This window comes from Coregonus clupeaformis, unplaced genomic scaffold (genome assembly GCF_020615455.1).
Source record: "Coregonus clupeaformis isolate EN_2021a unplaced genomic scaffold, ASM2061545v1 scaf0102, whole genome shotgun sequence".
In the NCBI taxonomy this organism is placed as follows: domain Eukaryota; kingdom Metazoa; phylum Chordata; class Actinopteri; order Salmoniformes; family Salmonidae; genus Coregonus; species Coregonus clupeaformis.
This window is the reverse complement of record NW_025533557.1, coordinates 443,475-468,928: the sequence shown is the minus strand read 5'-3', so window position 1 is coordinate 468,928 and position 25,454 is coordinate 443,475. Positions and strand designations below refer to the sequence as shown.

The 25,454-nt window shown below is 41.5% G+C and overlaps 1 protein-coding gene across 1 annotated transcript; it reads right to left on the bottom strand.

Annotated features, from left to right (window-relative positions):
* Positions 1–491: 491 nt before the first annotated feature.
* On the bottom strand, positions 492–12,037 carry LOC121581269 (protein-lysine 6-oxidase). Its single transcript, XM_041896779.1, has 7 exons — positions 10,843–12,037; positions 10,633–10,741; positions 10,168–10,299; positions 5,002–5,158; positions 4,726–4,821; positions 4,347–4,462; positions 492–1,245 (listed from the first exon to the last, which is right to left on the bottom strand). The coding sequence occupies exons 1-7, from the start codon at positions 11,819–11,821 to the stop codon at positions 1,239–1,241; spliced, it is 1,596 nt and encodes a 531-aa protein (XP_041752713.1). The 5' UTR covers positions 11,822–12,037; the 3' UTR covers positions 492–1,238.
* Positions 12,038–25,454: the final 13,417 nt, after the last annotated feature.

Sequence of the window (25,454 nt, the reverse complement as noted above, 5' to 3'; positions counted from 1 at the left end):
TGTGTGTGAGGCTGGGCCTTAGGGCTCAGTATTTCATAAGCCACAATCTGCACACACTCAGCTCCACTCAGTACCAAGGTTGGGGTCAATTCCATTTCAATTCCAGTTAATTCAGAAAGTAAACCAAATTACAATTACACATTTTCCTTCTTGAAAAGCTTTGTAGAGAATTGGAATTTCAGCGTACTTCCTGAATTGGCTGGAATTGAAATGGAATTGACCCCCAACACTGCTCAATACCAAGGTTTCCAGTCTCCATTCAACAGGCAGGTAGAGTAAAAGGAGACACTTTCAGTTTGTACGTACTGCAGTATTTACAAAGCAGCATAAAAACATACCTCATCTCCCTCCTACACACTTTTTGTAACATATAGTTGGTATATTTATGATCAATTCCTTCCACGGAAAGCTAAGAACGGACACAAAGGTGCCCAATGTTTCATGTGACAAAAATAATAGCCAGATGTGAATGTATTTTTTATATACTCACTCTTCACCATGTTTATTGTATCTAGAACAACATCAACATGAACAAAAACAACAACAATTGGAATATTAACAGGTTTGAGCGGAATATAAAACAACTTTACATTACAATTTAAAATAAAAAATGTCTTCATTCGCTCACACATGCATACATACTTACAAAGTAAATGGAAATATATTATTTAATTGATACTTAGCACATACAGGTCAGGCATTTGCTACTTATTAATTATGGCCACCAAGTGGTTACTCAACTGCATCTAACTATACAACTGCAGATCAAATATCAGAAATCAAAATAACATTATTCAAGCATAGTCTAATTCAAGCACAGTGCCTTTCCCATTCCAATTTCAAGATCATGCTAAATAATACAAAAATATTCCTCTTCTTTAATGGATTTGTCATATCGATACAAATACCCAATTTGTAAGTCACTCTGGATAAGAGCGTCTACTAAATGACTTAAATGTAAATGTAAAAAATACATTGTCATGTAATAATGCTCAGTAAATGCCTCTGTTACAGAAGTTTTGGGTAAAATAAATCCTCTTTTACAAATGATTTCCAAACATATAACACCCTAAATAACCCAAGGAACACATTAAGTTTTGAGAGGAATGCTGCTCAATTTGATAAAAATGACAATCTACAACACTTACTACCACAACAACTAGTTGAGATTGTTGTAGTTTACAGTACTTCAAGAGACAAGAGGAAATACCTCAGAATCTTACATTCCATGGAATGATTTAACCCCTGTGGAGACAGGAAGAGAGAGATGAACATTGAGAAATATGTAGTCTCAAATCATATTTACAGTGCATTCGGAAAGTATTCAGACCCCTTCCCATTTTCCACATTTTGTTACGTTACAGCCTTATTCTAAAATGGATTAAATAAAAATAAATACATTGATTCAACATGATTTGGAAAGGCACACACCTGTCTAAATAAGGTCCCACAGTTGACAGTGTACAGTTGTGGTCAAACGTTTTGAGAATTACACAAATATTAATTTTCACAAAGTCTGCTGCCTCAGTTTTTATGATGACAATTTGCATATACTTCAGAATGTTAAGAAGAGTGATCAGATTAATTGCAATTAATTGCAAAGTCCCTCTTTGCCATGAAAATGAACTTAATCCCCCAAAAATATTTCCACTGCATTTCAGCACTGCCACAAAAGGACCAACTGACATCATGTCAGTGATTCTCTCGTTAACACAGGTGAGAGTGTTGACAAGGATGAGGCTGGAGATCACTCTGTCATGCTGATTGAGTTAGAATAACAGACTGGAAGCTTTAAAAGGAGGGTGGTGCTTGAAATCATTGTTCTTCCTCTGTTAACCATGGTTACCTGCAAGGAAACACGTGCCGTCATCATTGCTTTGCACAAAAAGGGCTTCACAGGCAAGGATATTGCTACTAGTAAGATTGCAATTAAATCAACAATTTATCGGATCATCAAGAACTTCAAGGAGAGTGGTTCAATTGTTGTGAAGAAGGCTTCAGGGCGCCCAAGAAAGTCCAGCAAGCGCCAGGACCGTCTCCTAAAGTTGATTCAGCTGCGGGATCGGGGCACCACCAGTGCAGAGCTTGCTCAGGAATGGCAGCAGGCAGGTGTGAGTGCATCTACACGCACAGTGAGGCGAAGACTTTTGGAGGATGGCCTGGTGTCAAGAAGGGCAGCGAGGAAGCCACTTCTCTCCGGGAGAAACATCAGGGACAGACTGATATTCTTCAAAAGGTACAGGGATTGGACTGCTGAGGACTGGGGTAAAGTCATTTTCTCTGATGAATCCCCTTTCCGATTGTTTGGGGCATCCGGAAAAAAGTTTGTCCGGAGAAGACAAGGTGAGCGCTACCATCAGTCCTGTGTCATGCCAACAGTAAAGCATCCTGAGACCATTCATGTGTGGGGTTGCTTCTCAGCCAAGGGAGTGGGCTCACTCACAATTTTGCCTAAGAACACACCCATGAATAAAGAATGGTACCAACACATCCTCCGAGAGCAACTTCTCCCAACCATCCAAGAACAGTTTGGTGACGACCAATGCCTTTTCCAGCATGATGGAGCACCTTGCCATAAGGCAAAAGTGATAACTAAGTGGCTCGGGGAACAAAACATCGACATTTTGGGTCCATGGCCAGGAAACTCCCCAGATCTTAATCCCATTGAGAACTTGTGGTCAATCCTCAAGAGGCGGGTGGACAAACAAAAACCCACAAATTCGGACAAACTCCAAGCATTGATTATGCAAGAATGGGCTGCCATCAGTCAGGATGTGGCCCAGAAGTTAATTGACAGCATGCCAGGGTGGATTGCAGAGGTCTTGAAAAAGAAGGGTCAACACTGCAAATATTGACTCTTTGCATAAACTTAATGTAATTGTCAATAAAAGCCTTTGACACTTATGGAATGCTTGTAATTATACTTCAGTATACCAAAGTAACATCTGACAAAAATATCTAAAAACATTGAAGCAGCAAACTTTGTGAAGACCAATTCTTATGTAATTCTCAAAGCTTTTGACCACGACTGTATATCAGAGCAAAAACCAAGCCATGAGGTCAAAGGAATTGTCTGTAGAGCTCCGAGACCAGATTGTGTCAAGGCACAGATCTGGGGAAGGGTACCAAAAAATGTCTGCAGCATTGAAGGTCCCCAAGAACACAGTGGTCTCCATCATTCTTAAATAGAGTTCCTCTGTGGAGATTGGAGAACCTTCCAGAAGGACAACCATCTATACTGCAGCACTCCACCAATCCGGCCTTTATGGTAGAGTGGCCAGACGGAAGCCACTCCTCAGTAAAAGGCATATGACAGCCCGCTTGGAGTTTGCCAAAAGGCACCTAAAGAACTCTCAGACCATGAGAAACAAGATTCTCTGGTCTGATGAAACCAAGATTTAGCTATTTGGCCTGAATGCCAAGCATCACGTCTGGAGGAACCCTGGCACCATCCCTACGGTGAAGCATGGTGGTGGCAGCATCATGCTGTGGGATTGTTTCTCAGCGGCAGGGACTGGGAGACTAGCCAGGATTGAGGGAAAGTTGAACGGAGCAAAGTACAGAGAGATCCTTGATGAAAACCTGCTCCAGAGTGCTCAGGACCTCAGACTGGGGCGAAGGTTCACCTTCCAACAGGACAACGACCCTAAGCAAACAGTCAAGACAATGCAGGAGTGGCTTCAGGACAAGTCTCTGAATGTCCTTGAGTGGCCTAGCCAGAGCCCGGACTTGAACCCGATTGAACATCTCTGGAGAGACCTGAAAATAGCTGTGCAGCGACGCTCCCCATCCAACATGACAGAGCTTGAGAGGATCTGCAGAAAGTAATGGGAGAAACTCCCCAAATACAGGTGTGCCAAGCTTGTAGCGTCATACCCAAGAAGACTCGAGGCTGTAATTGCTGCCAAAGGTGCTTCAACAAAGTACTGAGTAAAGGGTCTGAATACTTATGTAAATGTATATTTCCTTTTTTTTTATTTTGTATACATTTGCTAGAAGGTCTAAAAACCTGTTTTTGCTTTGTCATTGTGAGGTATAGTGTGTCGATTGATGAGGGGGAAAAAAAAACAATTTAAAATCTATTTTTGAATAAGGCTGTAACGTAACAAAATGTGGAAAAAGGAAGTGGTCTGAATACTTTCCGAATGCACTGTATGCTATTATATTCATTTTAATGCTATTACAATTACCAAAAATATCTATATTTGCCATCCAGACTCTATTTTTTGCACTTACGTGCCCTTTGGGATGGTAAAAACTGTGCAGGGCTGAGACCTTGATATCTATGACATCATGGCCAATCACAGAGAATATATGATATATTTGCCAATCACAGAGAATCTTACCTGGTTACCCGACAGTTCCGTGTTTGAACCTGAGTACCTGTGTATGTGACATCACATCTCACCACATTGTTGGAATAGTCCGACTCTTGTACATGATAACTGGGGTTGACTGTGACCTAAGAAAATAAAGACTTGTGTGAACAACACTGCTTAGATGAGATGGCCAAAACATATACAGATTAGACTAGGCAAAAAAATTATACTATTTAAAGTTTATCATTACCAAACAGATAGTTGCTGTTGTAAGCTTTAGAGATATCAAATCAAATGTTTTATTTGTCACATGCACCGAATATAACTGGTGTTGACTTTACCGTGAAATGTTTGCTTGCGAGCCCTTCCCAACAATACAGAGACAATAATCATATAATGTAGCTACCCTCAGGACGTAGTTTCCTTTAGGAACATCAGTGATGTCGATCCACTGACAGTCAATATTTGCAGCATAGGTATCATGACATCCTGGACTCAGCCCCTGTTCAACACAAAACACAGTTATAGCAAAATGTGGATCATTTTCGCCTTTTGTTACATCAGTAGGGGCCCTAAGTACTTTGTGTAGTACCCGTGCCATACGTACCTGTCTATGGGCTATACCTGTATATTCACGAAATGGCATGATGTCATGTTTCTATATATGTAGTGCAGTACTCACCTGTGTATGTGCTGTGCATGCATAGCGGCGTCTGAATCCAGCATCACAGCCCGTGTCCTCCAGACAGAAACTGGCCTTGTGTCCCTCTGCCACCTTCCTTCCTGTTGTGACCTCCAGCAGATCATAGTTACTGAAGGCATCCATACTGTGGTAGTGTCTGGGGCAGGAGAAAGGAGGGAGTTTTTACATACAGAACCAGTAAAAAATGTGGACACACCTACTCATTCAAGGGTTTTTCTTTATTTTTTTACTATTTTCTACATTGTAGAATAATAGTGAAGACATCAAAACTATGAAAAAAACATATGGAATCATGTAGTAACCAAAAAAGTGTTAAACAAATCAATATATATTTTAGATTTTATATTCTTCAAAGTAGCCACCCTTTGCCTTGATGACAGCTTTGCACACTCTTGGCATTCTCTCAACCAGCTTCACCTGGAATGCTTTTCCAACAGTCTTGAAGGATTTCCCACATATGCTGAGCACTTGTTGGCTGCTTTTCCTTCACTCTGCGGTCCAACACATCCCAAACCATCTCAATTGGGTTGAGGTCGGGTGATTGTGGAGGCCAGGTCATCTAATGCAGCACTCCATCACTCTCCATATTGGTCAAATAGCCCTTACATAGCCTAGAGGTGTGTTGGTCATTGTCAAGCGTGAACCAGATGGGATGGCATATCGCTGCAGAATGCTGTGGTAGCCATGCTGGTTAAGTGTGCCATGAATTCTAAATAAATCACAGACAGTGTCACCAGCAAAGCACCCCCACACCATCACACCTCCTCCTCCATGCTTTACGGTGGGAACCACACATGCGGAGATCATCCGTTCACCTACTCTGCGTCTCACAAAGACACGGCGGGTTGGAACCAAAAATATCAAATTTGGACTCATCAGACCAAAGGACAGATTTCCACTCTAATGTCCATTGCTCGTGTTTCTTGGCCCAAGTAAATCTCTTCTTATTATTGCAGTAATTCGACCATGAAGGCCTGATTGACACAGTCTCCTCTGAACAGTTGATGTTGAGATGTGTCTGTTACTTGAACTCTGTAAAGCATTTATTTTGGCTGCAATTTCTGAGGCTGGTAACTCTAACGAACTTATCCTCTGCAGCAGCAGAGGTACCTCTGGGTCTTCCTTTCCTGTGGCGGTCCTCATAAGAGCCAGTTTCATCATAGCGCTTGATGGTGTTTGTGACTGCACTTGAAGAAACTCAAAGTTCTTGACATTTTCCGTATTGACTGACCTTCATGTCTTAAAGTAATGATGGACTGTCGTTTCTCTTTACTTATTTGAGCTGTTCTTTCCATAATATGGACTTGGTCTTTTACCAAATAGGGCTGTCTTCTGTATACCACCCCTACCTTGTCACAACACAACTGATTGGCTCAAATGCATTAAGAAGGAAAGAAATTCCACAAATGAACTTTTATCAAGGCACACCTGTTAATTGAAATGCATTCCAGGTGACTACCTCATGAAGCTGGTTGAGAGAATGCCAAGTGTGTGCAAAGCTGTCATCAACGCAAAGGGTGGCTACTTTGAAGAATCTCAAATATAAAATATATTTTGATTTGTTTATCACTTTTTTGGTTACTACATGATTCCATATGTGTTATTTCATCATTTTGATGTCTTCACTATTATTCTACAATGTAGAAAATAGTAAAACTAAAGTAAAACCCTGGAATGAGTAGGTACTGTATATACCATCGTTGTGCAGTAAAACCATGAAAAGTTGTGCACCTAAGCTGAAATCTGGTGTTTGGAGGGTGTTTGAATGTAAACCCAATGTAACTGTTATGATACACAGAATGTATTTCAAAACAGAATGGATGTACTCTGAAACACCGAAAGTGGTTCTACTTTTTTTAAGAAAGTGTTGTGGAAACACTTTTTGGTGTTTCAGTGCATCAAAACACAAACAGAATATTTAGGCAGACTGTGTCTTTCATTCAATCATTTATGCTATTGGTTTATAGCATACATATTGATTGATGATTTTCATTCAATATTTTGATTAACAATTTAAAGAAGACACTGGGTCTCCTGCTTGTCGAAACACTGCCTGAGTCCACTAAGCCACTGGTCCTCTGTAGCTCAGCTGGTAGAGCACGGCGCTTGTAACGTCAAGGTAGTGGGTTCGATCCCTGAGACCACCCATACACAAAAATTTTTGCACGCATGACTGTAAGTCGCTTTGGATAAAAGCGTCTGCTAAATGGCATATTATTATTATTATTAAGCCAGTCTTCAGGACTAAATTGGTGTGCTTAACCAGCCTTGTTAAACTGAGCACATGGGGCCCGATTCAGACTTGAAATAAGTAGACTTAACATGGACTCAATGAAATATGGATTTAAGTCCAACGTTAGATCAATTTATTTTAAATCTGAATAGAGCCTATAGAGAATATTTTTCTCTATAGGCTCTGTGCTCTGTGCTTTGTTTAGACATATTAGAAACAGGAGGAGCCGGAGAAGGAGTGAAAGTTGGACAGGCAGAAGTGGGAAATGAACCCCCGACTGCTAAGGGATGACACATTTATTTGGAATTTTACCCACTCATCCACACAGCCACGTACCGTGTGAGGAACCTGGGCCCCAATATCAGAAGCAAACTCACCCAGTGTGAGGCATGGAGGTGGAGAGAGGGCATGCGTGGCAGGTGTGCCCTCTAGCAAACACTATGGTTAAGTATGAAAACGGGTCCTTCACAAACTCAGACAGTTGAGAGCACACCAAACGCGCAAATGAAACTCTCCAAAACAATCCAAGAAAGTATGTCAATGAAAATGTGAGTACAAAAAGTTAGCACTAGCGATGGGAAACTGAGGCTTTCTTTAGGCTTCGGCGCTTTCACCAAATTGTGCCGGCAAAAACTGTTCATTACTCTGAACTTCATTATCTGTTCACGATGCACATTTGTGACATCTGTTGGTCAGCAATAAATAGCAGCGTGTGATTATCAGAGATGTTTTTTTCTCCCCTGTTTTCATCAAAACTCCTTAGCTAAAATGTTTTGCTCACAAGGTGGGGTGGCCCCTCCAACAAAATGTAACTTAGGGCCCCCAAAAGGCTAGGACCGGCTCTGACTGCATGTGTGGGTAAGGATGTGGGTGCGCAGACCCGCGAGCCACTGTTGCCCCTCATAATGAGTTCAGATTTTGTGGCACCCACCCCCATCAAAGTTGCCCATCCCGGCATTAGCATAATGGATGACTGGTAGATCATATTGAGCCCTGGGCTGAAGTTTGTGAAGTGCTACTACTAACAAGTTTTGTATAAGTGCTACTGCTAACATTAGCAGTCATTAGACAGGTTTCCATTGACCCAGGTTTATTCGATAAAAGCAATGTCGCAAATGATGATGGAAACTGTGTTTTTAGAATAAATGATGATTGCTGAATAATTTTGAAGGTACGCAGGGCATGTGATGTCATCACGTTACTATAAAGCTCCACTCCACATTTAATTTGAAATGCCTACTGCTTGCTAAATCAATTTTTCAACTATAAAAATGTTTATTTGCAGGACAAGGATTGTCTTGACTTCAAAAATGCCTGAATTGCTTCGCCTTGCTTTTCTGGTTGGTTGGATGCAAGTTTCACCATCTAATTATTTCAGATTTACAGTTGTGCAAGTTTCACCATTGCACGGGCCCTGGCGATACGTTGGCATGTGAGAATTATTAGAATATGGCAAATATTTGTCAAATCTTACATTCTTTCCATGCTGGCTTTTGCGGGTTACCTGAACATGAAACAGATAGATGGGAGGGTATACAGGCTGTCACCAATTAATGAATGCGCAGTTTGTCTTAGTGGATAATGGAAACACTTCAACCACTTATTTTTTATTCAACACACTTTTTTGGGGTACCATTACGTCCAACAGTTTTTATCGACACAAGACAGTTCAATGGAAATGCACCGTAGCAGGCAATTGTCACATCTGTTTGTCAACTTTCTAAATGTTGACAAAAGATCACTGGAAAGGTTAATGGAAACATAGCTACTGCCTGTATTTATTTTCCATGAATGTAAAATATAATGGCATATTTCCGTTGATTTTTATGAATATTAATATGATGAATACCATACAGATCTTTGAATTGTCTTTATCAATACACAAATTGAAAGACCTGTTAAGGTTTTGTCATTTGATAATTTGCAGAGAAAAGGTAAATCATTTGAAGCTTCAAAATCATGTCTTGAAAAAGTAATTTTGTACTCATTAATTATTATCCTGGACAAATGTATTAATTTGTGTTTTCACAAAACTATATTTTCTTGTGTCCGTTGTTTGAGTATAATACATTTGACCTTTTGGTATTACCAATGAGGAGTTTATAAACACACTATATAAGAGCAGGGAATATACAATAGGAAGAGGAACTCCCATTTACAGTATTTGGAAACTCCAGAAGGAATCTAATTCTGCACTAGACAGGAATCGAAACACCATGATAGTGTTTTCAACCTTTTCCGGCATAGTGCTCCCAGTCTCTGGCAAGGTGTTGCACAACTCTTGATTATGTGGTGTTACAACACACCATGTCATGTTTCAGAACACCTGAGGATTAATGTTACAGTACATCTTAAATCTGTCCCAATACCCTCACAACCATGTGTTTTCATACTCCAGCAAAGTCAAGGTTTTGTCTTCTTTAAGGTGGTGGCAGCTGAGTTTCCACTAGTTTTAGTGTTACAAAGCATGTCATTTTAACAGTGTACATAACTGTGATAATGTCTGAGGCAGGATAGAGGAGAGGGTAGTAACGATAGTACAGGAGTAGATGATGTATACTAATCTTATAAAATAAGTTCAGAAAAAGATTCTGGACAAAAATGATTTTGTCTATAGTTCCAGTCTTCCAATAGTATATGGAGATTATGAATATGCGGTTGAACATTTATAAAATGTCCCTTTAAGTAACCTTTTGTCTTATGTAACCATACGAAATGTAACATATCATACTAATTGGAGTGTCTTGGATTTACATGTACTATGTTACGTCTATCCCTGAGTCCAGGTTGAGTTGTTATACAGTACCTGACTGGCCAGTTACTATAGCCTGTCAGGAGTGACTAATTCCAATGGAATGAGGGAGAGCTAGTTCTTTCTACTTCCTATATGCAATTTACTTGGATTTACTTACTGGTGACAGCTGTGCCATTCCCACTGGTGTCTTGGTTTGACCGGAAGGAAGTCAGTGGTGCCTTGGTTCTTGACTTTCTGGGGGAAGCGGAGCAGTACTCTGTAGTCTATGTCCCTGGCTGTGCTCGCTGATCTGGGAGAGACCACATATGGAAAGATACATTAACTGTCATCCTATCAGATCATGTAAACATTTGCAATGGTCAAAATTAGTACATTTTACGTTTATTGGCAGTGGAAAACAGTGGTAGCTAAGTGAGATCCTGTTTGTTGCTTACTGAGTCACAAATTACCAGTTGAAAACATTATTTACATTAACAACATGTAACTGCAGGAATTTAAGAGACAATGGGATAATGCTGATTGTTTTCTTAAAGTGTATGTATTGTGGATGAAGAGATATACAGAACATATACTGTGAAAAAAATAGCACACAAAGCCAGTTGCATGGGCACTTATAGCTTACCTCGCCAAACAGTTCTCCTCAGCTGCACAGCGCAGCGAGTACATCTGCATCCGCTGGATGTAGGCACCAGCCTGGATGGCATACGGGTCTGGGACGAGGTCTGGGAGCCCTTGGGAAGATATAACGGCATTAAATTAGCTTTATAAGCGCTTATAACTGTTGCACCAGGAAAATGTACTTTTCTACACACGCGCCAATTAGCATACCCACCATTCTGGAAATATCTGGTTCCATATCCAGTGCCAGGAGCTGGCGCCGGGGGACGCCGCGTGCGCACTACCGGCGTTCTGCCTCTGGAGGGGTACATGTTGTAGAAAACGGAATTCCGGTGGTTTTTAAAAGGGTTCCTAGGGTCGTCCGAGACCATGTCCTCGCCATTACTCGCTGCCTCGATCGACGTCAAAGCACCGTTAACGGGTCTGCGTACTGGAGGAGCATCCCTACCGTTAGGGACGACATTACCTGAGTTGGAATGTTCCGTTAGTGCGGTTTGCCTGGAAACAGATGCTCCCGGCTCAGCGCGCATCTGTTGGTATTCTCCACCCGTCACAGGCACTACCTCGCTTCCCCGGGATGGAGAGGCAGGAACCCCCGAGCGAGCATCCCCGGTAGCATCCTGAGTGACTGGCGCTCCTCTCCTCGGTACCCCGCTACCGGAGAACTCGGGGAGCAGCGCGTGGACGGAGGCGTTGACTCGGTATGTGTACTCTGGAGAGTAGCGCCTTGCGCCAGGGGACCCCGCCACTCCCGCTCGGTATGGAACCTCAGGTTGCTGCCTGGCGCCTGACTGCCGAGCATTGGGCACCATATACTGCCCATTGTCATGTCCCAGAGCTACAGATCCAGGATCTAGAACATTGTTGGTTTGGTCCCGTAAATGTCCCGCGCCTAAGTTCGATTCCACTCGTCCAGATCTTATGTGAGCCACTCTGCCTTCCCGCGTTCCAGGCTGCGTCTGACCGGTGCCATCCCTCCTAGTGCTCACATATACCGTGGACTGGCTCCTCGGGCGCGCCGGCGGGTGATACTCTGACCCGGTGCTCATTAGACTGTACACCTGACCGTTATTCTCCCACTGAATCCTCTGCCGCCAAGGCCCTACTCGCTCACGCGGTGGATGCTGCTGTCCAGTAATAAGATGAGCCAGTCCTTGGAGGAGGTAAAAGAGTAAAACCGACCACTTCGCCATAACTGTTAATTTAAACGTACTAAACCCTCTCTAAAACCCACTACAACATTAAACAAAATGCCTACTCTATGACATGTAGGCCTATATTGCAGAGAGTAGGTTAAGGTGGGTCTGTGGAGGAGATAAAAGTTCTGAGGAGGAGCGCGCGCACTATCCGTTTTAATGAGTACGCCTACGCAGCATAGCCTGCCAGTTTTCTTTGCACGCGGCACTACTGACAGTTGGAGAGGACAGGAAGATTGGAATTCTCAGACATTTTATAAAAATGGGCTAGTTTATTTACGCATGCACAGAAAGCCTGAGGTTCGAGAGAAAAGTCTTAACTCTTTCCTCCCTGTGAAGTTCAGTTACACAAGGCTTATCCTTTAGCTTACACAAGCCTTGAGTTTACTTAGCGAACTTTACGCAGTGGTGTCATTTGGGGTCATCTGAATAGTAACATCACTTTTTTATGCTTCTCATTATCAATTTGGGCAATATTTTAATAAATTGATACAAATACAAGGAAGTGTTTTATGTGTCACTGATTTCTACTTTTTTATACATTTGGCAAATGTTTTTCATAAAATGATCCAATAGCAAGCTACCCATTATAAGAAAGAAGAATTGCACTCAGCAACCTAAAAATAATAACTACTGTCCCTCTTTTCTAAACTAAGAAATATACATTGTTTAATCTCATTACCAAATGCTAAAGAATGAAAATGGTTTCAGGAGAGACTAGGCCTATCTATTAAATTAGATTTTCCCTGCTTTTATACACTATATCTTTCTTCAGTGCATTGATATTGGTTGTTCAATCACAAAATAGGCCTAACCAACGTATCTACAACTATTTCATTGTGAACAATACAGTAGGCTGATATACAGTAGGCTGATATACCTATCCAAGTGCTGACATTTCTAAACCCTCTCTCAACCGTCTGTCTGTCTGTACACACCAATAAGCCCTGGTATGGGAGAGCATAGCCATGGGGTGGCAGTGTACATCTGTGTTTGAGACACCTGTCAGGACATGCTGTCACAGTGTTTCGGTTAGGCTACAATGTCCAGTTGCATTGAAACATTGTCACAATTCGACCTTGGACTTTCCAAATGGCTTTTCATAATACAGCGCCTAATGACACATGAAGTTAATATTGAAATAGAATCAAATCAATCACACATATCCTGTTAATTTTGCTTGAGGCAGACTACAATGACTACTACATATTCACTACAATGATACAGTTGATACTGGGGTCTGTGGATACATTCTTATGTGGAAAATATTTTGATATGGTAGGCTACATCAGATCAATGGAATTGAATATCTCCTACACAATTTGATTATTGGTCAGTTGGCACCTTGGAGAGACCAGGAGAAGTCAGTGCGTAAACGCATGCGTAATGGTCATTTTATAGGCTGCTGGCCTATTTCTGGCAAAATAAATCTGTAGCAAAATGTGCAGCTGAGGAGAACTGTTTGGCGAGGTGCCCATGCAACTGGCTTTGTCCGCAATTTTTCACTGTATATGTTCTTTATATCTCTTCATCCACAATACATACACTTTCAGAAATAATTTCTGCATTATCCCATTGTCTTGCAGATTCAGAGTGTTTAATAGTCACATGTACAGGGTTGCAGGTGTGATTGCAGGGTACAGTGAAAATCTTAGGCTCTGAACTCCTACATGCAGGACTAAGTGAAATAAAATAATGAAAATGGCAATAAATAAAAAATTGAAATAGAAATAGTACTATATACATCATAACAACTGCAGTAGTGATGAATAAATAAATGCCCATTGGGGAGGAGGCAGAATAAAGACTGTTGAGGGGTGGGGGGAAATGACCAGTGTGGTGACCAAGTGAAATAAAAATTATTATAATAAAAAGTAATAATATACATATTAACAACTGCAACAGTGATGAATGTCGTTGGGTGGGGGCAGAGTAAAAGTCCAGTGTGTGTGTGTGTGGGGGGATATCCATAGGGGGAGCAGCAGGTAAGGTAAGTGACCATTGAGGGGGTGGGGTGGAGGGGGTGAGGTGAGGTGAGGGGGTGGTGTCCATAGGGGGAGTAGCAGGGGGAGGGGGAACAAGGTAGCTGACAAGTGGTGGCTTTTCAGCAGCCTGATGGTCTGAGGGTAGAAACTATTGGCCAGTCTTCCAGTTTTTGCCATGATGCTTCTGTACTGCTCGTGTCTGAGTGATTGAAGCTGGGAGAACAGACCGTGGCTTGGGTGGCTGGGGTCCCTGATGATCATCTTGGCCTTCCTGCGACACCTGGTGTTGTAGGTGTCCTGTAGGGAAGGCAGTGTGCACCCAATGGTGCGTTCGGCTGCACGTATCACCCTCTGAAGCGCCTTTGTCACGCCCTGGCTCTGGGGACTCTAATATGTTGAGCCAGGGTGTGTATAGTCTATGTGTGTTCTAGGTTTCACTTTCTGGTTTTGGTATATCTATGTTGGCCAGGGTGGCTCCCAATCAGAGACGTCTGTAGCTCGTTGTCTCTGATTGGGAGTCATACTTAGGTAGCCGTTAGGCATTCATTTGGTGTGGTTTCTTGTTCGTATTTGGTTTGTGTATTACCATTGACTGTCACGTCATCATTTTGTTGTTTTGATCGTGTGATCATTCTATAAATAAATATGTTCGCCTTCAACGCTGCGCCTTGGTCCTCATCTCTGGTCGACGAGCATGACAGAAGAAACCACCAAGACTTGACCAAGCAGCGTGTCCAGGAGCCATCGCCAGGGAGATCTCTAGCAGATCTCCTTTGCCTCCTCGACTGGGTCAAGCCGAGTGAGGAAGAGAAGGGCTTGACATTGAGGCAGAAGGGCGAAAGGCTGGTGAGGGACATGGAGACCTGGTCCACGGGTAGGAGAGACGCCCAGAACATTTTTAGGGGGGGGCTAACGCCGTGGACGACGGGCCAGCAGGAGACCGCGGCAGAGCGGCCCAGCGGATTGGCAGAGGAGGCCGCCAGGTTACGGGGGCCACTGGTCGAAGAGGGGGTGGAAGGTGTAGAGGCACGGTGAGAGGTACTGGGGTGTGTTACCAGTCCGGTCCGGCTCATTCCAGATCCGTATTTGGTTTGTGTATTACCATTGACTGTCACGTCATCGTTTTGTTGTTTTGATCGTGTGATCATTCTATAAATAAATATGTTCGCCTTCAACGCTGCGCCTTGGTCCTCATCTCTGGTCGACGAGCGTGACAGCCTTGCAGTCCGAGGCGGTGGAGTTGCCATACCAGGCTGTGATGCAGCCCGACAGTACGCTCTTGATGGTGCTCCTGTAGGGCACTGTGAGGGCCCCCGGGGACAGGATGAATTTCGTCAGCCTCCTGAGGTTTAAGAATCACTCTCGTACCTTTTTCACCACTGTGTCTGTGTGGTTAGACCATTTCAGCTTCTCTGAGATATGTATGCGAATTTGAAGTTATTTTCCTCGGCCAACACTATCTCACACTCAATTCGTGCAAATATGTACAAAAAGTATTTCAGCAGATTTTGTGCATTTCTGTGTGGCTTAATTAATGTGAAAATACATTCTTTTTTGTGTGACTTAATTCATAGGAAACTACATTTTGGGGGGGGCAGACTTGATGGGCAATGGTGTTCTACATTGTCTTTTTTACGTTTTTATATTTTTTATTAATGCCAATACTGTTTTCTATGCTTGTTTTCGCTTAATACTTTGGGATACTGGTGCACTTGTAGTCAGAAAGGCCCTTTTTTTGTGTAAGTAACAGTAGGCCTACACAACGTTCTTCATAACACATTTCATATTCTGTGGAGCCTACATTACACAATTGTCTTCATAATGCATTTAATACAAGGCTATGTAGAATTTTATGAGGGTTGCCAGATTGGAGAAAAATACAGATTCTTTTTTGTTGTGGTATCGTGGTATCGATGAAGGTATTTGATTGGGGAATGGAGCAGTGGCGGCTGGCCGATAGAGGGCGCTAGGGCGCCGCCCCCTTAAATAAAATTATTTTAAAAAATAAAAAATAAAAAATAATAATAATAATAATAATAAAAACATCAGTATGTCAATATTTGTGTGTTTGAAATATGGAATGCACACAGTAATATGTGTAAGATATGATAGAAAATCATATTCGCAACCTTTCCTCTGCCTGTCAAACGCCTCGTCAGCTCTGGGCGATACAGAAAGTGCCCCCGAGGAGGCGGGTCTACGTAGCAGTTAAGCCAATTGCTAATTTAAGATATGAATGTATGACATAAAATGTAGTCAATAAGCGATCTTAAATCGAATCCAAGGAGGGCGATTATTTTACCGCCCCCAAGCTCGCCCCCTGATAAAATAAGGACCGGGGTCCAGTGACGCCATTTTTACTAGACAACAATGGCGAACGCAAACGTTACTCCTCCAAGACCCAACCCTAACTCGGTGAAATCTCTCCTCCAAGATCCGTTTGAGAGGAGAACTTTGTCAGAGAAAGTTCGGGTGAAAGAGCTGGGCCCAGATCAACCTGACCTCTCAATCAGACAGCAGGCTAGCGAGAAAGGGAAGCAGTATATGCGCGGCTTCTCCCGTAGCTGGTACACCAGGAAGGCTTGGCTAGCTGGGTGCACTGATGCTAATGCTTTATTTTGCTTTCCGTGCTTGCTTTTTTAAAACACGGGGTCAGATTCAGCATGGACAGGTACCGGAGTGAGGGGATATGAAGCACCTGTCAGAGAAGGTAAAGAAACATGAGAACACCAGGGGCACACATGGACAACTCTGTAAAGCTAGCTGTATTAGGAAGGGTGAACATTGCTACGCAGCTGGATGACGGCCACAGGATTGCGGTGAGGAAACACAATGAGGAGGTGGATAAAAACAGGCACATTCTATCCAAAATTATCGATTGTGTGAAGTTCTGTGGGGCTTTTGAGTTGGCCTTGCGTGGGCACGAGAGACTGACTCCTCAGACAACCCCGGCATTTTCCGGGGCTTAGTGGATTTTGTTGCCTCCCTCGACAGTGTGCTGGAGGAGCACCTGAAGACAGCTACCGTTTTTAAGGGCACGTCAAAGACGATACAGAACGAGCTGTTGGACTGTATGCTGTCAATGCTTAAGGATTACATCCTGGAGGAAGTAAAGAGTGCTGATTTTATCGCCATTCAAGCTGACGAGACGACTGACGTTTCCACCCACTGCCAGTTGGTGCTTGTGTGAGTGATTATCATAGAGCCGTCACAATTATATTTGTTTTAGTATTTTAAAAGGAAAGAGAAGACACAATCAGACGTTGATAATAATGCAGGAAAAGTACTACACAGTTTGTAATAATTATTCAGGTGTCCACCAGGTCAATTTCTAGAAGAGGCCTAGTTGTTATTGAATATTAACTTTATTGCTAAGTGAACAGCAGAACAAAATTATGTTGCATCCCTCTCACAAATGTAATAGAAAAAGGCTTTAAAACGTAATAACATCAGTTAATTATGTACATCACAGGTTAAAAGCAGTTACTAGACATAGTTTGTGTGTATATACACACTGTCTGTCTGTCTGTCTGTCTGTCTGTCTGTCTGTCTATATATATATATATAAGTCACTGGTTGTGTGTTGAGGGGGAATTACAGTGAGTTAAGAAGTCTGATTGCAAGTTATCAAATTAAACTTTATTTTTTTGGACCCAGGGCCTCAATTCCCTCTTTGTGTGGGGACAGCGCATCTGACTTGAGCAGCAACAGCCCATCAAGCGACGGAGGATGCTGGGACCAGGAGAACAACAGAGGTTGGCTATAGAGGTAAGTTGTGATGTAATTGTCAGTGTTTCCCACCTAGAACTTTTTTCAGGCCTGGTAGTATGTAGCCAAAACCCTGAACAATCAGCACCTTGGTAATCATATACTTGAGTTGGACATAGGCATGTGTCAGTCAGGATCACTTGCATCAAAATAGCTAATTGCAAATTAAAGCTGATGATGTATCTTTTACAGGTATGTGATACCATCCTGAGTCATGCCAAAGAGAGGTTCTCCCTTCACCCAGCACCTCATCAGCGCAACACTATTGCACGGAGAGTTGTTCCCACAACACAGTGTGAAGTTCCCCGATACAGCGCTTGGAAACAACCGTGGAGGCGTACCCCATGTTGAACAAGGCCAAGCTCAAAACCAAACTGTCCCTCATCTATGAGAACAGTGAGTTCAAGGCTTGTAGTGGTGCAGTGCCCTGTACCAGTTCTTCATGGAGAACAACCTTCAGAGCACTTTCACAGAGACTGCCAGCCTCCTCAAGATCCTCATCACCACACCCATGACAACTGCTGAGTCAGAAAGGTGCTTCTCTACACTGAAAAGGATCAAGACCTTCCTGAGAAACAGCATGACACAGGATCGCCTGAACGCTCTGGCCATGCTCTCCATGGAGAAGAAACTTGTCAGGGACATTCCTGACTTTAATCAAAGGGTCATTGAGAGGTTTGCCACTCAGAAGGACAGACGGGCAAAATTCCTGTACAAATAAGATGACAGACACACACACACAGAGCAGCTCTGGCCGCATGTTTCTTTGTATATAGTTGACCTTAGCATAAAAATCCAGTTATATATGGTACTCTAGAAAGTCTTAATAGTGTCTTTGCTAATATTACTGTATATATGTTGTTTTGTATCAATTAATTGTTGCAGTTCTGGAGCACATTAACAATTAGTCACATTTAGTATGATCATAAAATACTGTATGCTATTCTTCCAGTCAAAGGTTTGAGTTCATCCACTTGATATCCATTTCTATATTATACATCCTTTCATACAGTGTAAGATTTCCTATAAACTTTATAATAATTTCATGTTATTGTCCACTTTCCACTCTGTTCTGACAGCATGCCTGTTGCGTTGCCTGTTTACTACCAATGGTGAAAAGTTCACTTTAAATGCAAATGAAAGGCTTGGGTTTGTGTAATATGTTTTTGTGTAAGAATGCCTCAACTTTTTAATATTGGCATTAAATAATTACTGAATGTTTCACTGAGCACTGCTGTCCTGCAGTTTGTGTTAAAATATATCGCGATGGTTACAGGAAAAAAAAAGTATGGCACAGCCCCACCGAGAATATTTTTCACCAGCCGCCACTGGAATGGAGATACATTTTTTATGATGGGAAATTATAAAACACACCATAATACACACACACACAAACACATATGCACACACTCACTTTATTTGTACTCATATTATAGCCAAATCTTGACTTTTGTATGAATTATGTTTTATCAAATCTAGTTGTCATATATTCATTATCTTTAACTGGTTAAGTGTTTGTAGTTCACGGTTGACAACTCCGTTGTGTCCTCCTCCCAGAGTGCGAAGAGCCTTGGCGTGACCCTGGACAACACCCTGTCGTTCTCCGCTAACATCAAGGCGGTGACCCGATCCTGCAGGTTCATGCTCTACAACATTCGGAGAGTACGACCCTGCCTTACACAGGAAGCGGCACAGGTCCTAATCCAGGCACTTGTCATCTCCCGTCTGGATTACTGCAACTCGCTGTTGGCTGGGCTCCCTGCCTGTGCCATTAAACCCCTACAACTCATCCAGAATGCCGCAGCCCGTCTGGTGTTCAACCTTCCCAAGTTCTCTCACGTCATCCCCCTCCTCCGCACACTCCACTGGCTTCCAGTTGAAGCTCGCATCCGTTACAAGACCATGGTGCTTGCCTATGGAGCAGTGAGGGGAACGGCACCTCCGTACCTTCAGGCTCTGATCAGTCCCTACACCCAAACGAGGGCATTGCGTTCATCCACCTCTGGCCTGCTGGCTCCCCTTCCTCTGCGGAAGCATAGTTCCCGCTCAGCCCAGTCAAAACTGTTCGCTGCTCTGGCACCCCAATGGTGGAACAAGCTCCCTCACTACGCCAGGACAGCGGAGTCACTCACCACCTTCCGGAGACATTTGAAACCCCACCTCTTTAAGGAATACCTGGGATAGGATAAAGTAATCCTTCTACCCCCCCCCCAAAAAAAATAAAAAAAAATAATAATAATAATAATAATTGTAAAGTGGTTATCCCACTGGCTATAGGGTGAATGCACCAATTTGTAAGTCGCTCTGGATAAGAGCGTCTGCTAAATGACGTAAATGTAAATGTAAAATGTAGTTTGCATGTTTCAGTAATGACTAACAGGGTTAAATAGTTGTAAATCTCTGCTTGATTTAGCTTTTGGTATTTTTGGCATTTTTATACATATTCTGTATTTCCACTGAATAAAGCAATAATTAATCAACACACTACTGTAAATAAATGGACACTACCTGTTATAAAGTGGAAATATCTCTCCGTACATAAATGGTGAGAAATGCCATTCGGCTATGGGTTTCACAGTCCTATAATCACGATACAAGTTATATCAGTTTAAAAAGGGTTTATTTACAACCTATGGGGTATAAGATCTTGGGAATAGTGGTATGTGAGAGTTTGAAATTAATTAAATACCCTAACCATAAGCTATGTTCAATGTCAGCAGCAATTTCCAGTGATAAATGCTCAATCTGAAGCCATTCGGCTATTTGTTTCACAGCCCTATAATAATAATACAAGTAATCGCGGTTTGGTGGGCCATGTTTCGGAGGACGCATGACTAGACCTTCGCCTCTCCAGAGCCCGTTGGGGAGTTGCAGCGATGAGACAAGATCGTAATTGGATTTGACGAAATTGGGGAGAAAAAGGGGTGTAAAATAAAAAACAAAAAATACATAAAAATAATAACGATACAAGTTATATCACCTTACAAAGGGTTTATTTACAACCTATGGGGTATAAGATGTTGGGAATAGTTGCATAGGAGAGGCTGAAATTAATAAAATACGCTAACCATAAGCTATGTTCAATGTCAGCAGCAACTTCCAGTGAGAAATGCTCAGTCTGAAGCCATTCGGCTTTGGGTTTCACAGCCCTATAATAATAATACAAGTTATATCACCTTACAAAGGGTTTATTTACAACCTATGGGATATAACATGTTGGGCAAAGTGGTATAGGAGAGTCTGACATATAACCCCTAACTTGAGTTCAGTCTTCGCCATTGAGAAACAAGAGGGGCCTAGCTTCGTCCTTCATGACTGGGAAAGGCCTCAATTCCAGGCCGTAGAAAATCCTACATCCATCTCATTAGATCAGAACAGGATGGATCAACAGTGATGCTTATTAAAAAAAAAGAAAAAAAAGGATAGTTGTGTTTTGCTACATAACACGTATTATTTGTCTACCCATATGATGTGGATCATTGTCAGCTCATTTGATATATACGCTTCAGTAACAAAAGAACACCATGGTTGTAATAACACTTTAAACAGGTAGTTTGTAAACGTGTAGAATGTGTTTGTTTTGGGTCTACACTGGTTAGTTAACTTATTAGACAGTCACAGGGCGTAGCACTTTCCATTCAGCTTCAGGCAACTTTGATGTAAGGCTTGATCCCACCTGTAGTGACTACTTCTATCCGTCACGCCCATTGTTGCTTATCCATTGTTAACTAGATATATTAATTTAATTACACCCAACAAAATGTTGAAAAACAGAATGCTTCCCACCACTAGATCACATAACTAGACGTGAGCTGGACTTGATCCAACGCTGCCACCAACGTAGCGGAAGAAAGTGAAAGCTGCAACAGGGACTCTAACCAGGGCTCATACGTGGCAAAATGAGCTCTAACGGCCGTTGCCATGAAAGTCTAGTAGGCCTCTGGGCAGAGGCAGTAGGCCTACAATGCTGGCATATGCCTTGTTACAATAGCCTAAGTATATAACATGATTGACACGACCGTAATAATCATAATGAAATGGCCTTGGAAGTGCCATAAGTGTAAGCCAACATAATTCATTATTTTACATTAACCTGTTTAACTGCATTGATATGGCTTAATTGATCATAGTCCAGATTCGTTATAGTTGCAAATACCATGCATTTGCACCAGGGGAATTGAAACCAAACAGATTTTTTTTGCAGGTCTTCCCGTTTCCCCACATTTATTGATGAATTAATTTCTCATCATGAAAATGTATCCCCATTCCCCAATCAAATACCTTCATCGATACCGCAAAAAAACCCAGACAAATACAGCTTTTTACTCCAATCTGGCAACCCTCATAAAATCAGACACAGCACCAGTATCCCAAAGTATTAAGTGAAAACAGCATTGGCATTAATAAAACATAAAGAAAACGTATGGCTACTATTGTATTATAAGTATTTCGGTGACAACCTGGTTGATTAACAATATTGGATTGTTAACACATTTGTTTTTGATATAAATAAATGTGTGACACAAAAAAAGCCAGTGTAGAATACCATTGGCCAAAATGCATTGCTCCAAAAACTTTCAAAAAATTGTTACGAAGTTTTCCCCCCCAAAATGTATTTTCCTATGAATGAAGTCGCACAAAAATGTGTATTTTCCTATTAATTAATTCACACAAAAATGTGTGTATTTTCACATGACTTAAGCCACACAAAACCGCACAAAATCTGCGGAAATACTTTTTGTACATATTTGCATGAATTGAATGTGAGATTGTGTTGCCTCGGTGGCCCATTATGTGTGGTTACTGTAAATAATGCCTTCAATAGGCAAGGTAAACAGGTTATCGCTTAGCTACTACTGTTTTGTACTGCTAAATAAACCCAAAACTTACTCATTTTGCCAATTGCTACATTTTAGCATCCCCCCTCTTGACAGCGGAGGAAAAACGTTTTAGAGTCAATTTCCTGCAATTCTACACAATTTGCTATGGGTTATAGAGAAAATATTGACATTTTAAATCAAGTTTGCTGCAATTCTACTCATTTCGCCATGGGGCAGAGAAGAATATGCAGTTTTCAAAATGATTTCTGAGTGAGAGTAACTAACAAAATTAATGGGGGCCCCGGTCAGTAATTAGACCATGATTACTACAAGTTTGATAGCTGGCTAGACTAACTTACCAATCTAAAAAATGTTAGCTGACATGGGTTAATTTAATGATAAAAGTATTGGGACAGTGACACTTTTGTTGTTGATTTGGCTCTGTACTCCAGCACTTTGGATTTGAAATTATACAATGAGTATGAGGTTAAAGTGTAGACCATCAACTTTAATTTGAGGGTATTTTCATCCATAGACATTTTAGCAAATGTATTGAAAATGAAATACAGAAATATCTAATTTACATAAGTATTCACACTCCTAAGTCAATACTTTGTAAAAGCACCTTTGGCACTGATTACAGTTGTGAGTCTTTCTGAGTAAGTCTCTAAGAGCTTTCCACACCTAGATTGTGTAACATTTGGCAATTGTTCTATTCAAAATTATTGAAGCTCTGTCAAATTGGTTGTTGATCATTTCTAGACAACCATTTTCAGGTCTTGCCATAGATTTTCAAGTAGATTTTAAGTTAAAACTGTAACTCGGCCAGTCGGGAACATTCATTGTCTTATTGGTCAGCAACTCCAGTGTAGATTTGGCCTTGTGTTTTAGGTTATTGTCCAGCTTAAAGGTGTATTAACCTCCAAGTGTCCAAGAGAACCAGATTTTCCTCTAGGATTTGTCCTGTGCTTAGCTCCATTCTGTTTATCTTTTATCCTGAAAAAACGATTACAAGCATACCCATAACATGATGCAGCCACCCCTATGCTTGAAAATATGGAGAGTAGTACTCAGTAATGTGTTGTATTGGATTTGCCCCAAACATAACACTTTGTATTCAGGACAAAAAGTTAATTGCTTTGCCAATTTAGTGCCTTGTTGCAAACAGATGCATGTTTTTGAATTCTTCTTTTCACTCTGTCAATTAGGTTAGTATTGTGGAGTAAGTACAATGTTGATCTATCCTCAGTTTTCTCTTATCACAGCCATTAAACTCTGTAACTGATTTAAAGTCACCATTGGCCTCATGGTGAAATCCCTGAGCGGTTTCCTTCCACTCTGGCAACAGAGTTAGGAAGGACGCCTGTATCTTTGTAGTGACTGGGTGTATTGATACACCATCCAAAGTGTAATTAATAACTTCACCATGCTCAAAGGGATATTCAATGTCTGGCTTTATTTTTATTTTTTTACCCATCTACCAATAGGTGCCCTTCTTTGCGAGGCATTGGAAAACCTCCCTGGTCTTTGTGGTTGAATCTGTTTTTGAAATTCACTGCGTGACTGAGGGACCTTACAGATAATTGTATGTGTGGGGTACAGAGATGGGGTAGTCATTAAAAAATCCAGTTAAACACTGTTATTGCACACAGAGTCCGTGCACCTTATTATGTGACTTGTTAAGCACTTTTTTACTCCGGAACTTATTTAGGCTTGCCAAAACAAAGGGGTTGAATACTTATTGACTCAAGATATTTCAGCTTCACATTTGTTATTAATTTGAAAATAAGTAGAAAAACATAGTTCCACTTTGACATTATAGGGTATTGTGTGTAGGCCAGTGACAAAACATCTCAATTTAATCAATTTTATATTCAGGCTGTAACACAACAAAATGTGGAAAAAGTCAAGGGGTGTGAATACGTACTAAAAGCACTGTAGTCCCTTCATTTTAGGGGACCAAAAGTATTGGGAAAAATTAACTTGTGTATTAAAGTAGTCAAAAGTCCCATATTCCTAATACACAATGATTACATCAAGCTTGTGACTCCACAAACGTGTTAGATGCATTTGCTGTTTGTTTTGGTTGTGTTTCAGATTATGTTGTGCCCAATAGAAATGAATGGTAAATAATGTATTGTGTCATTTTGGAGTCACTGTTATTGTAAATAAGAAGAGAATATGTTTCTAAACACTTCTACATTAATGTGGATGCTACCATGATTACGGATAGTCCTGAATGAATCGTGAATAAGGATGAGTGAGAAAGTTACAGATGCACAAATATCATACAGGACCAGGAGCGTCTGTCATGCAGGCCAGGTGCATTCTATAGTAGTTATTTTCTCAAGGCGCATTGAATCAAATCAAATCACATTTAATTTGCAACAAGCACCGAATACAACAGGTGTAGACCTGCTTACTTACAAGCCCTTAACCAACAATGCAGTTTTAAGAAAAATAAGTGTTTAGTGAAAAATAGATGAGTAAAAAATAACAAATAACAAATCATTAAAGAGGAGCAGTAAAATAAAATAACAGTAGGGAGGCTACAGTTGAAGTCGGAAGTTTACATACACCTTAGCAAAATACATTTAAACTCAGTTTTTCACATTTCTTGACATGTAATCGTAGTAAAACATTCCCTGTTGTCACGATCGTTACACACAGTGGACCAATGCGCAGTGTGGAATGAGAACATACATTATTTTTTAATTACCGAAACAAAACAACAAAACGATACATGACATCCTTGGTCACAGACACAAACCATACATGGAACAAGATCCCACAACACACTGTGGAAAACAGGCTGCCTAAGTATGGTACCCAATCAGAGACAACAAGCAACAGCTGATTCACGTTGCCTCTGATTGAGAACCACACCGGCCAACATAGAAACAAATGAACTAGATAAACAACCTAGAACACAAAACACATAGAAACAACACACCCTGGCTCAACATAACAGAGTCCCTGAGCCAGGGCGTGACAGTACCCCCCCCCAAAGGCGCGGACTGCGACCGCGCCAAACATAAACCGAACAGGGGAGGGCCG

What these genes read in the sequence shown, in the direction of transcription:
- LOC121581269 (XM_041896779.1), bottom strand. Translation starts at nt 11,821, where the DNA reads ATGGCGAAGTGGTCGGTTTTACTCTTTTACCTCCTCCAAGGACTGGCT. An exon ending in AACCAGATATTTCCAGAATG is followed by an intron (nt 10,742 to 10,842) that starts GTGGGTATGCTA and finishes TATCTTCCCAAG; the next exon opens with GGCTCCCAGACCTCGTCCCA. An exon ending in AAGGAAACTACGTCCTGAGG is followed by an intron (nt 4,463 to 4,725) that starts GTAGCTACATTA and finishes TTATTTTCTTAG; the next exon opens with GTCACAGTCAACCCCAGTTA.